Below are 13385 nucleotides of genomic sequence, written 5' to 3' on the forward strand. Positions count from 1 at the left end.
CCAGCACTCAAGCTGGTGTGACAGGGATGTGCCGCAGACCCGGGGCTAGGTGTCCCCCTCACAGGGGACAGGCTGGATGAGGGTCGGTGGGCGTTTCCTCTTGCCCACAGCTTCCTTTGTCAGTTTTCACGTGCACAACAACACACACATCACCCAAGCCTAGTCTCTCCCCTCAGAATGCGCTGCACCTCCATCCACAGCCACCTCCCACCACGGCTCTCCCTCTCCCGACAGAAACCCCACCTGCCTCATTACTTAAATAATCTTTATTTCTCATGCACTAGGAAAGATGGATCATACGAAACACCGGAGTTCACAGCAAAGGCCTCGGTCCAGAACACAACACAGGGGCCAGCTGGGATCAGGATCTGGTCAAAGCTCTGGGAACCACACTGGGAACACCACTCCCAGGGCTGAGTGGCAGATCCAGGACCTTGCAGCGACCGTGGCCCCAGACAGAACACAAGGCAGCTGCCCTCTCCCACAGAGGCACGGGAAGCTGACACCCAAGGAGCACGTGGGCTGGGGACAGGACGGAGAGAAAGCTGCTGGGCAGTGACTTGGCGGAGATGTGGTCCAGCACCTCTGCCGCCTCGGTCTACCCACTCAAGCCAGGAAGCCCAGGGCTGTGACTGAGCTCTCAGCTCAGCTCTACCCAGTGCAAAGCTGCTGGAGCCCCACAGACCCTCAGCAGCCCCGGGCCCACAGCAGAGGTATACAAGTCCCCTGCCTGCCCCTCGGCTACATAAAACAGGGGCCTAAACTTCAGCCCTGGCCAAAGCTTAGATTTGTCTAGGCAGGACATGAAAGGCTAGAGAGGCCGGCCCCCCACAACCATCCCAGTCCCCCGTGGACATTGGAGAAGCCCGTAGGACAGTCAGGCTTCTGAGGATCCCAGGACAGGGCCACCAGCAGGGGAGGCCCTCAGTACCTGGGCAGTCAGGTGCTACCTGAGCCCAAACAACAATGAGCAGATTCCCAGGCTTTGCCTTCACTAGGTGGCCCAGGGACAGTGACATGGTCAGAGACATGCAAGAAAGAGACAGAGACAGAGAAGAATGGAGACATGCAGAGACCACACAGCATGGGAGGGGTCTGAGAACAAAACGTGGTCAAAGTGCTGCGACATGGTGGGCGCTGCAGGGGCCAGGCTCACTGAGGCCCCGGGCTAGTGGCCACAGCCGCCTCCTCCGGGATGGTCTCCAGCATCTCACTCTGGACTGCCTGTGTGATGAGCGCCAGCTCCTGGCACAGGGTCTCGTAGCGGTAGCCCACGCGGATGTCTGGCACGTTGGTCCGGCGGATGTCGTTCCCCTCAGGACCTTCCTTGGTATAATTGGGTCCCAGCCAGTGGCTCTTTACCTGTAGGACGCAGGGGTAATGGACCCCAAAAACAGGTCAGGAGCCCAAATGCAGAGGAGGGGAGGAGAGCGGTCATGCCAAGGTCCAGGCAGGCGCTGTCGTACCTTGTGGGAGAAGCCGCTCATGAGCACGCTGTTGCGGGCCAGCTCACACATATCGCAGGAGCTGAGCTTCCACACCTGGGTGGCGATGCTGTACTCCTCCATCAGCGGCTCCTGCACGGGCCAGGTTCCCTCAGCCGAGCGCGTCCTGGCTCGCTGCCCCTGCCTGCCTCCCCCACCTCCACAGGACTTGCCGAGTGGCCTGCTACGCTCCACCAGCAGGGGGCAGCACCAACCCGGAGACCCCAGCGTCCCGGGACGGACGCACGCCCGCTCGGCTGGCTGCCTGCTGGGCTCTGACCTTGGTGAAATGGAACTGCAGGGGATCATCAGTGGACAGGGAAACCATGAGGCCGCGGGACAGGTACTCTGGTAGCGGATTCCGGTGGTAGCTGAGGAAGAGGCTGTTGTTGCTGAGCGGGGACATAGCGATGCCTATCTGGGCCAGGTAGTACAGGTACTGCAGGACTGGGGCCTGGGCAGGCAACAGGGAGGGAGGGCCTGTCAGGTAGCCTCGAGGCTGGGTAGGGCACAGTGGTTCTGGGGGTCCAGGCCACACCAGAGGGCAGGGGGAGGGGAATCCAGGCTCAGCCTGATGTGCAAAGGGTGAATTACAGTAAAAATCCAAGTGGCGGCTCTAGGCTGGAGGTTGGGGTGGGGAAGGTAGAATCCAGTCTGAGGGTTGGGTGAGAGGAGGATCGGTTGCCGAAGGGTCGGAATGCTTCAAAGGGAGGTGTACAATTGGGAGGGAAGGCTGGGGGGTGCTGGCGCTGACCTTGCGCAGAAGCAGCCCATGGGAAATGTTCTCAGCCAGCATGAAGGCTGACACCAGGTGGTGGATGGGCCCAGCCTCCCCGCAGTGTGGTCTCAGCACAAACGTGTGGAAGCCCCTCTGCCTGGGGGACATGAAGACAGTGTCAGCTCCTGAGCCTGGGATCACCTGGGCTCACCGGGGCTCCTGACCCCCCAACCCAGCACACATATGTCCTCCAGCCAATAACTGCATGCCTGGGATGAGAGGGACAGGGGTAGGTTACTGGCTGTGAGGGCTGAGAGATGTAGCTCCAGGGGCAGAGAAATAACCATCCGGTCCAGGCAGCAGGTGGGTCAGAGGTCTGGTGGCCCCAGCCCAGGGTGCCAAGAGTGAGGCTTGTGGGGCAAGAGACTGCATGGCAAGCAGACACTGGGTGGTGCGGGCACCTGCGCAGGTGGTTCAACATGGCCATGTTGGCAAAGGTGTAGTACAGGTAGTAGGCGTAGGGTGGGTTGTCCTCCTCCACCCAGGCCTCGGGCAGGGGGCTTTCCAGGTTGAAGACATGGTTCTCAGGCTTAGACTCATCATCCACGCTGTCAAAACCATCCACCTAGCACAGGACCCTGGGGTCAGACCCAGAACTGCAGCCGGGCGTGGGGCCGGCTGTCCTCCCCATACCCAGCCCTGTGCTGCCTGCTCACATGCTCCAAGAACAGATGTAATTCTGGGTGGCTGGCAGGGTGCACGGTGGCCTCGAACAGTGGCAGGAAGATGTTCTCCAGCATCTCCTGGAAGTTGGCCAGCTGGCCCTTGGTACGGTACACGTCACTGCAGGAAGGACATAACACGCAGGTATATGCAAGTCAGGGCCAGTGGGAGGAAACCCAGCAGGCCAGTAAGGGTCAGAGCTCAGCCCAAGAGCACAGAGGCTGAACCACACTGGAAAAGCAGGGATACCCAGGTGGGCCAGGCTGGACAGACCATGGGTGGGACAAGGAAGCCCTTCCTCGTACTCAGAGGGGTTGGCAGGGACAAGGGAGGCTTAGTCATCCCAGGAGGGCAGGAGGCAGGCCCTGGCCCCACAGGTTCTCCTCCCACACCAAGGGACACTCACAAGAGGCGGGGCACCTGCACTAGCCAGCGCACGTTGGGGGAGTGCACGCGGTGCATGACGGCCCAGCGCGCCAGCTTGTCCCACTCGTCCCTTGAGCGCCCATAAATGGAGAGCCGAAGCTCTGCATTCTGGTATTTGCTCTCCTCCAGGTCCGACATCACCTCCTAGATGTGAGGTGAGCTGAGTCAGAGCTCTTCAGGGCCCATCTGCCCACCCTCCTAGAGTCTCACCCCACAAAAGCCCCCAGATCCTCAGGCTTGAGGCTTGGCAGGGAAGGCTGCCTCCTTACCTTGATGATGTGAGCAAAGTACTTCCCAGATACCCTGTTGTCCGTCTTGATGAAGATCTCTCGGAGGACGGACTCCCCAATAGGGTTGTATTTGGCATTAAACTTGTCAAAGCGATGGAAAGTGTTCCTGTCCTGGGGGACACGGGCAGGCTCAGGTCACCCCTGACTCCTGGTCCCCTGACTAACTCAGTCCCACAGCCCACGCCACTGGCACAGACCGCATGCACATCCAGCGTGTCCACACTCAGGTCATAGGCTGTGAGATTCATGCTCTCGAAGACCTCCCGCAGCGTCTGCTCACGGCCCTGCTCCACGTGCACGATCTCCTCCAGGTGCCGCTTCATCGCCCGCTTGATGAAGCGCAGCAGGTGCTTCTGGTTCATGCAGGACGAGGCGTGGATGTGGGTGTCCACCTGGGGTGGAACAGGGTGCTGCTGGTCCACTGGAGGCTGGGAAGGTCTGGGGCCCAGGGCAGTGAGATGGGAAGGCACCCTCTGTCCTGGATGCTGCGTGGGGGGCCTGGCCCTTGAAGAGGAGGCTGGGCAGGGACGCAGGATCAGGACATGGAGAGGACCATGGCTGAGGGCCCACCTTGCGGATGTTGTAGAAATCTCGGTGTGGCACTTTCTTCTGGGCGGCCAGCTCCTTCATCTCATTAAGTAGCACGTGCATCTGGAACTTGGAGCTCAGGTACTGCAGCCGGCGGTAGCAGAATGACTTTCTGGGCATGAGGAAAACAAGGCAGGGACTTAGGACCTGAAGGGAGGCACCTGGGGAGGGCCAGGGTAGCAGCTCAGAGGGAGCAGGTGGGAGGGTGAGGAGGGAGCAGGTGGGAGGGTGAGGAGGGAGCAGGTGGGAGGGTGAGGAGGGAGCAGGTGGGAGGGTGAGGAGGGAGCAGGTGGGAGGGTGAGGAGGGAGCAGGTGGGAGGGTGAGGAGGGAGCAGGTGGGAGGGTGAGGAGGGAGCAGGTGGGAGGGTGAGGAGGGAGGCTGCCAGGGCAGTAGACTGCAGGGAAGTATAGGGCTCAGCAACTAGGAAGGGCAGGACACCAGGTGACAGGAGTCTGGGGCAGAGCTGGGGCTGGAGAATCTGGGCTGGGAGGCGAGCTAAGTGTCTGGGGTGGCAGGGGACTCACATGGGGCCATTGATAATCAGGGCCATCAGCACATTGACGTCAGCCACAAATTCCTGCAGGTCAGGGTATGGCAGCTCCACCTCTGAGCAACTGGCATGGAAGCGAGCTTGGTGAGGAGAGCAAGCCCGGCCCTGTGGCCTCTCCCAGCCAACGCAGACTTCCGCACTGCATCCCCCCAACACACACCACACCCCTCTTACTGCTCATCGGGTTCCCTGCGGGTGTAGACGTGCACCACACCCCGCACCATGCGCAGACCCAAGCCCAGGTCCCCAGGCATGGTGCTGGGCTCACAGTGCTCGTACGGGTGCTGCTCCAGCGCCGGGGGGTGCACCGGGGCATCTGCAGGGTGAGTATGGAGGATAAAGTCAGAGCAGGGCTCTTCCAAGCCACCCGCTGCCCAGCCCAAACCCCACAGAGGGCAAGAGATGCTGAAGACCCAGTAGGTCAGACAGCTCCTGCCCAACCTCCAGCCCTGCACACCAAGAGGCTGGAAGAAGCCTGGGTGTAGGGAGAGGCAGGTGGGGCAGAGGTGCCCAGACACCAGGCTCAGGAAGCCCAGGAGGCTAGGGAACGTGGGGTAGGGCAGAGATGGGGGGTCCCACCAGCAGACACAGGGGTGTCGGGGCCCTGCTCATAGGTCCGGGTCTCCAGAGGCTTTTCAGCCAGCTGCTGCAGGTAGCGGCGGGTGGTGGGGCAGAAGCTCTGCAGGGACAGGGCCATGTACTTCTCCCGGATGAACAGCGCCCGCACCACACTCTTGGCTGCATCTAGCAGGTCTGTGAATGGCACCTGGAGATGAGGACATGCGACCACTCTACTCAGTCTCGGACTCAGAGACCTCCTCCCTGAGGCCGTACCCTAGACCCCAAACTATCCCCCACTTCTGCAGGCCCTGATCCCCAGGAACACTCAGGTCACCCTGGTCCAGCACATCAAGTGGCTCCAGCCAGCCCCTCTGCCCCTCCAGCTGCTGAAAAGAGAAACACCCTCTCCAGCCCCACCCCCAGACTGGGGGAGCCCACTAAGACATGGGTGATGGAGAGTCAAGGCCCTGCCCCACACTCACCCCACACTTCTCCTCCCCAGAGATGGTGACCCGCTGAAACTCCCGTTCCAGCACCACATCACGCTCCCGCAGGCTCCTGTCACCCTGCCCCTCACCCTGTTCCTTGTAGAGCCTGCAGGGGGGGTGTTGAAGGGAGGGGTTTAGAGCCGGCAGAGGGGCAGGCTGCAGCTCCGCATGCCCTGCACCCCTCTGCCCTCCTCACTGTAGGTCCGAGTCACTGTCCGTCTTCAGGAAATCTTGCTTGGCCCGAAGCAGGATGTCCGGCTCCAGCCTAGAGGCAGGAGGGGTGAGAGGTCAGGCAGATCGTGAGGGCCTGCCCTTGCTGCCAGGCCCCAGCACCATACCAGGTGCTGTGCGCACATGTAGTCACATGTGATCCTCAAAGGCAGCGCTGCAGAACCCTGTGCCGTTCTCACCCACTTTAGAGATGAGAAGGCAGACCCATAAGTGAAGCCACATGACCCGGCCACACCAGCGGCTAGAAGACAGAACAGAACCTAGCAGCCTGACTCCAAAGCCCACTCTATGCTCCCTGTGCAGACCCCCAGGGGAGGGTGGGAGGCACAGGGGCAGAGAAGGGGCTCTGAAAGGGTATGGACAGGGATGGAGGAAGGCTAGGCAGCTGTCTGCCGGGCTCACTTGACATCCTGGCTGATCTGCCGCTCCAGCCGCTGCCGCCGCTCCTCCAGCTGCTCGATGGGGCTCTCCTCGGGGAACTCATATGGGGCGCTACGGAGCTCACTCTCAGCCAGCGAGCGGCTGAACAGCTCCTGGAGGGAGGGAAGGAAGATCAGAGCGGCTGGCCCTCCGCCCTGGGGCCCTCTCCTACAGAGTCTGGGGATGGGGTGAGGGCAGCAGGACCAGGGGTACCTGGGAGAGGCTGAGGATCAGGAAACAGCCAAGCGTGAGGTGAGGGGACAGCTGAGGTGAGGGGTGTGGGGAGCAGAGGCAGGGCGTGGAGACACGGGGTGAGGGTGCGGGTGGTGCCAGGCGATACCTCGGCGATCTCCTTGCATTTGCCATCCATAGACGTGCGCAGGTCGAGCGGGAAGTGCTTGAGGCAGGGGGCGGGGCCCGGCAGGGATCGGGCAGACTGCAGCGGAGGGGCCCCCAGACCACCCCGAGCCTCTGCAGAGACAGTGATGCCAGGGTCAAACGGTGGAGGGGCAGCCCCTGAAAGCCCTGGGCCCCTGCCCTGCCTAGGCCAGCTCCTGAGAGAGCCCAGGGTTGGAGAAGTGGGTATGTGGCCTCCAAAGAGCTCACCCTCACCTCTCACAGGGACCCCTCACCCATTCCAGGCTCGGGGCGGGGATTCTGAGTCTGCCCCTAGAACGAGTAGATTCATTACCTCCCTGAATGAGAACTGAATCCGGGACTAAAGCCTGCTCCCTCAGGCCATGAGAATCTCCATGTGACTACCTCCTAGAGGCAGATGCACCTGTGTACATGTGCACACACATGCACGTACGCACACAGACACCCACAGAGACACCCACCAGGCACTCAGTAAGGACCAGGCGGCCACACCAAGGACCCCCAGTCTGCAGCTCCCAGAGCAGGCAACCCAGGATCAGACCCGAGCCTGGACTAGCAGATTTTCCACTCAAAGGGGCAGGACCCAGCGCCTGACATTCTAGACCCGTGCAGCACAAGAGAAGTCACAGCCACTGCTCAGCTCTGACCTGGGGACCAGCCCTCAAAGGAAGAAGAGAGGAAGTGGAGGGCCTGGTTGGCAGGGGAACCTTACCTCCTCCCTGGAGGCCTGCCCTCTCCCCCAGGACTCCAGGGCTGCCAAGATGTGGCCTGGCCTTAGCCTGTGCCTCCAAAAGGAGCTGCCACAAACAGTCTATGCCACTCAGGCCCCAGGACCTGGGCTGGAGGCCCCATGGAGGGCCCTGGGGAAGGGAGTGTCAGAAGCCAGGGGTCTTTCTCCACCAAGGACCACACTCTTCATCTGTACCACCAGGAAGTTGGCACCCGAGGGCTGTGAATAGGGTTTCTGGGGCCTGCCAAGGCTTCCAGCCTACCCCAAAGGACCCTCCCTGGGCTCAGCAGCCCCAGTTTCCCAGTGGGAAGCTTTCCACACCAAACTGGCTCTCTCAGCTGCTGTCAGGAGTGCTCCCCTCCAGCACCCTCTACCCCGGCTTAGGGAAGGATTACAGGATCTGCCTCGGTAGCCAGCCTTAAAGTCTCCGCACCCATTTCCCGATACTCCAGGACTGGTCACAAAGCTGGACAAAGGGAAGACGGAGGGGCCTGCCCCAGGTCCAGGACCCCATCCCCTGGGCACCCTGGACCCTGCCTGAACCCTACCTGCAGAGTGCAGGCAGCTCCGGCCAGCAGCCCTGTGCCCCTTGCCCGCCTGTTTGCCAGTGAAGCTGCAGCCAGTCCCTCAGGGGCTGGCACAGGCTGTACCAAGTGCAGCTGCAAGCAGGGGAGACCCTGAGATAGCTGTGAGCACGGAGCTAGGGGAGTTCAAGGGAGCCCAGAAACCGAGGGAAGGCGCATCAGACTTAGAAGACGAACTCCAGAACCAGAGGGCCTTCACCTCTACAGTGCCAGGGAGGACCCAGCCAGATGCAAGCATCCTAAGGGGGAGAAGCAGGGTAGGCTGATTTGGGCAGGCCAGGCTAGCAGGGAGGAGCCAAGCCTCCTTAAAATCCACTGCCCTAGGGGACAGCGAGTGGGCAGGGCCTGGCTGGCCAAAGGGCAAGAGGGGAGGAAAAGGAGGCGAGCAGCTCCCTCCACACCCACAGCCCCAGGTCGGCTTCCCCTGCCAGCGGCCTTGTTGCTCACCACTGTCCTCTGGGCCCTGACTATGGGGTCCCTCAGGAGAGACAGGGCCTCTGCTGGGGAAGGAGCTGGCTGGCAGCTGAGGAAACGGCCCAGTCTAGATAGGGGCCAGTCACTGAGGCTTCCCTGCTGCCCAGCTGCTCAGGGGACTGGTTCGCAGTCTCCTGGACCTACAACACCTGTTCCAAGCTATCATCAGGGACGGGACAAACGGTCCAGGATAAGTTCGGAAGAAAGGGAGCTAGAATTTGGAGGGTATGGGTCTGATTCTGTTCCTGCTGACAGGCATGTCTCTACCTACCTCTGGGAGGCTTTGTCCTCATCTGCAAGTGAGACATATGTGGTCCCTTCCTGCCTAGCCACAGCTGCCATAAGAGATAACGGCTCTGCAAGTGTTCTGCAAAACACCAGGCTGTGTTGAGGTGAGGGCCTACAATTATGAACTCCTGGGACCCTCGAATACTTTCTACTTGTCGCCCCACCCATTGAGAACGGTGGAAGGCCCAGTGCAGGGCGAAGGCAAAGGCCAGTACAGGGCAGTAAACTTGGCAGGGATGGAGATGGGGGTGACTCTATCTCTTACTTGGAAAAGGACAACATAGGAAGAGGAATAAAAAAGGGGAACTTGCCTCACCCCCAGAGTGTAAGATCTTTTCTTGCCCAAGAACCCTGATTCTACACACCTCCTCCCTGCATATGGCCCCAGACCACTTCTAACTCCACCTAGAGGAGGCAGACCGCAGACCCCCGTGGCTGGTTCATACTGGCTCACCAGGAGTTGAGTCAAAGGCCCAAATCTCAAGCCTCTCTCCTAGCATGGGGGTCTGGGGCTCCACAGCAATCCTGGGGTGAGCAGGACAGATTCCAACAGCCAGCGCCATCCCCCACAAGCCACTCTCCAGGGCTGCTACAAGCTCACTGAAGGTGATACATGGGCAGTTACCTCTATGCTCTCAGAGGCCAGGCCTAGAAGACTCAGCTCCCTAGTGGTCCTTTCTCTAGGGGCCAGCACCGCACACTCACGGAGGAGTCAAGCAAAAGCCAGAGCGGGCCACTCCACAGCCACTCCCACCAATTCCAAGATTCTGAGCACCCCATCGCCCCTCCCGACCAGGAGCCCCTCACACACTGCCAGGACTGCCTCAGTAGGCACGGAGGTGTCCATGGCTTTGACCCACAAGTATCAGATGCTCTTATCATCTCACCACCGAAGGGTCTCTGGTTCTTGGCTAGATCCGTACCAGTTGCCCTACTGCTGACCCAAACAGGGCCAGGGAGGGACCCACCCAGAGGACACCCTTTCTAGATGGCACAGACCTCGGGACAGTGCAGACCTTGCACCAGGCATCTTCAGTGAAACAATAGGGGACGTTGATAATCGGGCTGTAGCTACAGACTGCTGCAGGGGTGGGAGCAGTCAGCACGATCTGGTCATCAAAGTCAGGGTGGGTCCTTCCTTAGCCACAAGGCCTGGGGGCAGACGGCAGGCAGACATCCCTCTGCAAGCACACAGCCAGGCAGCCAAGCCCTCACTGAGACAGGCACTGCCGCACCACATTGCCTGCTCCAAATGGTGCAGAGATGCTTATTAGAGTGAGAGACGAACCAAAGGGTGCAGGAGCACACGCAGTGCAGGCAGCAGCCCCAGGCTGAACCCTGCACAGACCTGACCAAGGACACCCCATGCTCCTAAGGAGGCTCACAACATAGACCAGGAATGAGCAAATAGCAAACAACAGATACAGTCAAGCCCCCAGCTGTGGGATGCCAGCCAGCAATGGTTGTGCCCAGATGTCAGACCCCCAGTGAAAGGGATCTAGATGTGGGGTGCTGGAAAGAGGAGCTAGCCACAAGAGAACAGCCTGAGCCCGCCTGGTAAAGGCACAGGCGCCAGTCAGAGCGGCCAGTCTGCAAAGCAGTCAGTCCCACACACCCCCACTCCATTCACACACGCTTCACACGCAGTCTTAGCACATGTACACGCTGACACGTGTGCATACACACCTCTTGCTGCACCCACACCATGCCCACTGCTGTGACAGGACAGCATCCCTGGCACAGACATCTCAGATCCACCCCCCGCCTCCCCTACCCCACCTTCCAAGCTGGCCATCCCTGGGACTGAGGTTGAGGGGCACCACCGCAGAAGGATGCCGGAGGAGGTGGCCCCCTCTGAGGGACTAGCCGCTTGGGCGAGAGGTGGCGGGATAGAGCCTAGCATCTATCCTGAGGCCAGGAAGCACACACTCACCTGGAGCTGCAGTGGAGGCCTGCGGGCTGGCCCGCTTCTTAAAGGGATATTTGGCCTTGGGCTTGCCAGAGCCAGATGGATAGGATGCCATGGCTGGGACCACGGAGGCGACAGCGGGGGACTCTGAGCGGCACCGGCTAGGGCCTGGCTCTGCCACATCCAACCCCTTCCTCCGCCCCGCCCCCAGCGGGAGTGACTGATGCAGGAAGCAGCGGCTCCGCAGGCGGAAGAGGCCCTGGCCACGATTTCTCCTGTTGTCTAGGCAACCTCGGGAAGTGGGGCCTCCATCTCTGCCCCTTATTCCTCCCCTCCCTCCTCAGTCCCTGGAGTGACGTGACTGATGATGTCTGGGCCTGGCGGGGGGCGGGGGAGGGGGTGGGCAGAAAACAAGACGGGGAAGGGCCAGCCCCCAGCTCTCCACTAACCCCCCAAGAGCCCTCATCCCATCATGCCAGGGCTCCAGGGCAAACAAGCCAAAGTCCAGGCTAGCTGGTCCTTCCAGCTAGCCTGGAAGAAAAAAGAATAACAAACAGGAATTCAGCCGCGAGCGAGCCCAAGCTCAAACACAGTCCTCCCGGGGCAGGGCAGGCTTACATACTCCGTGAAAACCCAGCACCCCTTTTCCTTCCCCATCTGACCCTCAGATCCAGGGGTAGCCCAGCTCTGGGAGGAGGGGGAACACCGAGAATCCCAGCCCAGGAGGGAGGGGCTTGTCTTGGGAAAATTCCACCGTCGTCAAAAAGGTACCTCCTAGGAAGGCCAGGAGACACCCTTATCTGGGGGTCTGGGACAGAGCCCTCAGCCTCTTCGGATTTTTCCTCTGTCTCTGCACACTCTGACTCTGCTCCCCAGGCCCTCCTAGGAGAAGCTGACCGCCTTCCCTAGGTCCTGCAGGCTGCGCTGGGACTCCCACTCTCTTGTCACCCTGGCCACAGCACTTCTCTGTCCCAGAGACCCTCCCTCCAACACCCGCACACACACTCACCTGAGGCCATGCTGCCTGAGTCCCGAGGGGAGGCTGCCCACGAGGGTCTGCACAGCAGAAAGCCCGGGTCCTGAGGGAGGGCAGGGGGGTCGGGGCCCAGACCCTGGCCAAGTCGTTCCAAGGGCCCCGCCCGGGCACTGAGATGGGGGAAGTAAGGCAGTCTTTCAAAATTGTCAGCTGGCCGGAGGCGGACTCCCGCAGACCTCAGCAGCCGGACTGGCCTCAAGGCGACCCCGGCGTCGCGACCACCCAACCCCGCAATCGAGAGGCGAGTAGGCCACGTGCTCCCAAGAGAGCGGGACCTGGAACTCGTCCACGTTTCTCTAAACACTCCCTGGGCATTGACGGTCGGAATTCCGCGACCGGACTATGGGGGAGTCACGCAACAGGTGCGACCCCACCAAAATCTCGCCGGCTACGCGCCAGGCTCTGCGGCCCTTGGCCCCACCCCCGCCTGGCCCCGCCCCGCCTGGCCCCGCCCCCGCCTGCCGACCCCGCCCCGCCATTTTTTCTCTTCCTGGGCGCCACGTGGGCAGCCACCACACCGCCGTAGGGCTGGCCTGAGCCGACCCCGGGTCTTGGGCCAGTTCCGTGCGTCAGCTTCCTCATCAGTAAGATGGAGTAATGACGGTACCTCACCCAAAGGGGTTACTGTGAAGATTAAACGTAAAGTCCCTTTACACAGTGTCTGGCACTAAGTCAGGGCCCAAGAAAGGTAGCTGTTCTTATTGTCCCAGGATTCATTTTAAGCAGAAGTCCTGCCCCTGCAATCTCACCTGGTCGTCTGTTTTCCTCTGGCCGGCGTAGGGAGGCAGGATGTGTCCTGCAATTTTAGCTCGCCTTTCCACATTTCTGTATTTGGTGGTTAAGAGCTTTAACTCTAGCAAGAATGTGCAGGTTCAAATCCAGACTCCACCTACTTCCTGACTGACACTGGGCAAGTTACCTAACTTCTCTGTGCTTCTATTTCGTCTGTAAAATAAGTGTAAGAGTAGCTGCTTTATGTGGTGGTTAAGATAAATGAGTTAAATAACTGCTTAGACCTGTGCCTGGCCTGCAGTGAGTACTCAGTATTCATGTATTATCGTTGCTTTATTCTTGGCCTTGGTTCTCTACTGGCACTCACAGGGTGATTCATTTGCAGCCGTTCTGGGATCTGCAGACATCCTGTTCAACAAGCATCCCCACTGCCAAGGGGTAGAGAATCCGACTTAAAGGGAACTTGTGGAGGGAAGTCCCTAAGACTTCACTGAATACAATTAAATGCATTAGCAACAATTAATCTCTTCCCTGTTCTCCCTCGTGTGGGAGGCCTTTAACCCCCAGTACCCAGCTGTTCTAATGCTGTTTGTCTGGCTCCTCCCAGTTGTCGCCACCCCCACCGAAGAGTTCCTTCCCAAACTCTGCCTCCCTCTTCTCTCCCCACGCTGGATTCTGGACCCTGAACCCTGTTCTCCACCTGCATCTGATGTCACTTTCATTGATCCCTGTCTGCTGTTCCCTGAACAAACTTAAAAACCTTGACCTCTTCAC

General features: G+C 60.2%; 1 protein-coding gene across 3 annotated transcripts; it reads right to left on the reverse strand.

The window, feature by feature from the left end:
- Positions 1-248: 248 nt before the first annotated feature.
- AMPD2 (adenosine monophosphate deaminase 2) lies at positions 249-12282 on the reverse strand. Of its 3 annotated transcripts, none has more exons than XM_012468072.2 (18): positions 11853-12282; positions 6821-6951; positions 6463-6593; positions 6026-6094; positions 5824-5935; positions 5360-5546; positions 4955-5096; positions 4755-4844; positions 4212-4341; positions 3839-4033; positions 3621-3752; positions 3332-3495; positions 2919-3045; positions 2664-2827; positions 2239-2359; positions 1765-1938; positions 1467-1577; positions 249-1362 (listed from the first exon to the last, which is right to left on the reverse strand). In XM_012468072.2, exons 1-18 carry the CDS (start codon positions 11860-11862, stop codon positions 1153-1155), a joined length of 2400 nt encoding a protein of 799 aa, XP_012323495.1. In that variant the 5' UTR covers positions 11863-12282; the 3' UTR covers positions 249-1152. The 3 variants fall into 3 exon arrangements, with proteins under 3 accessions (XP_012323495.1, XP_012323492.1, XP_012323494.1); XM_012468069.2 differs by lacking the exon at positions 11853-12282 and adding an exon at positions 10868-11179; XM_012468071.2 differs by lacking the exons at positions 6821-6951; positions 11853-12282 and adding an exon at positions 10868-11098.
- Between the last annotated feature and the right edge of the window lie 1103 nt (positions 12283-13385).

This window comes from Aotus nancymaae, unplaced genomic scaffold (genome assembly GCF_030222135.1).
Source record: "Aotus nancymaae isolate 86718 unplaced genomic scaffold, 86718_ANA_hifiasm-v0.15.2.pri h1tg000007l, whole genome shotgun sequence".
Lineage (NCBI taxonomy): Eukaryota > Metazoa > Chordata > Mammalia > Primates > Aotidae > Aotus > Aotus nancymaae.

What these genes read in the sequence shown, in the direction of transcription:
- AMPD2 (XM_012468069.2), bottom strand. Translation starts at nt 10,958, where the DNA reads ATGGCATCCTATCCATCTGGCTCTGGCAAGCCCAAGGCCAAATATCCC. An exon ending in GACAGTGACTCGGACCTACA is followed by an intron (nt 5,936 to 6,025) that starts GTGAGGAGGGCA and finishes CCCCCCCTGCAG; the next exon opens with GCTCTACAAGGAACAGGGTG. An exon ending in CTGATTATCAATGGCCCCAT is followed by an intron (nt 4,342 to 4,754) that starts GTGAGTCCCCTG and finishes CCTCATGCCCAG; the next exon opens with AAAGTCATTCTGCTACCGCC.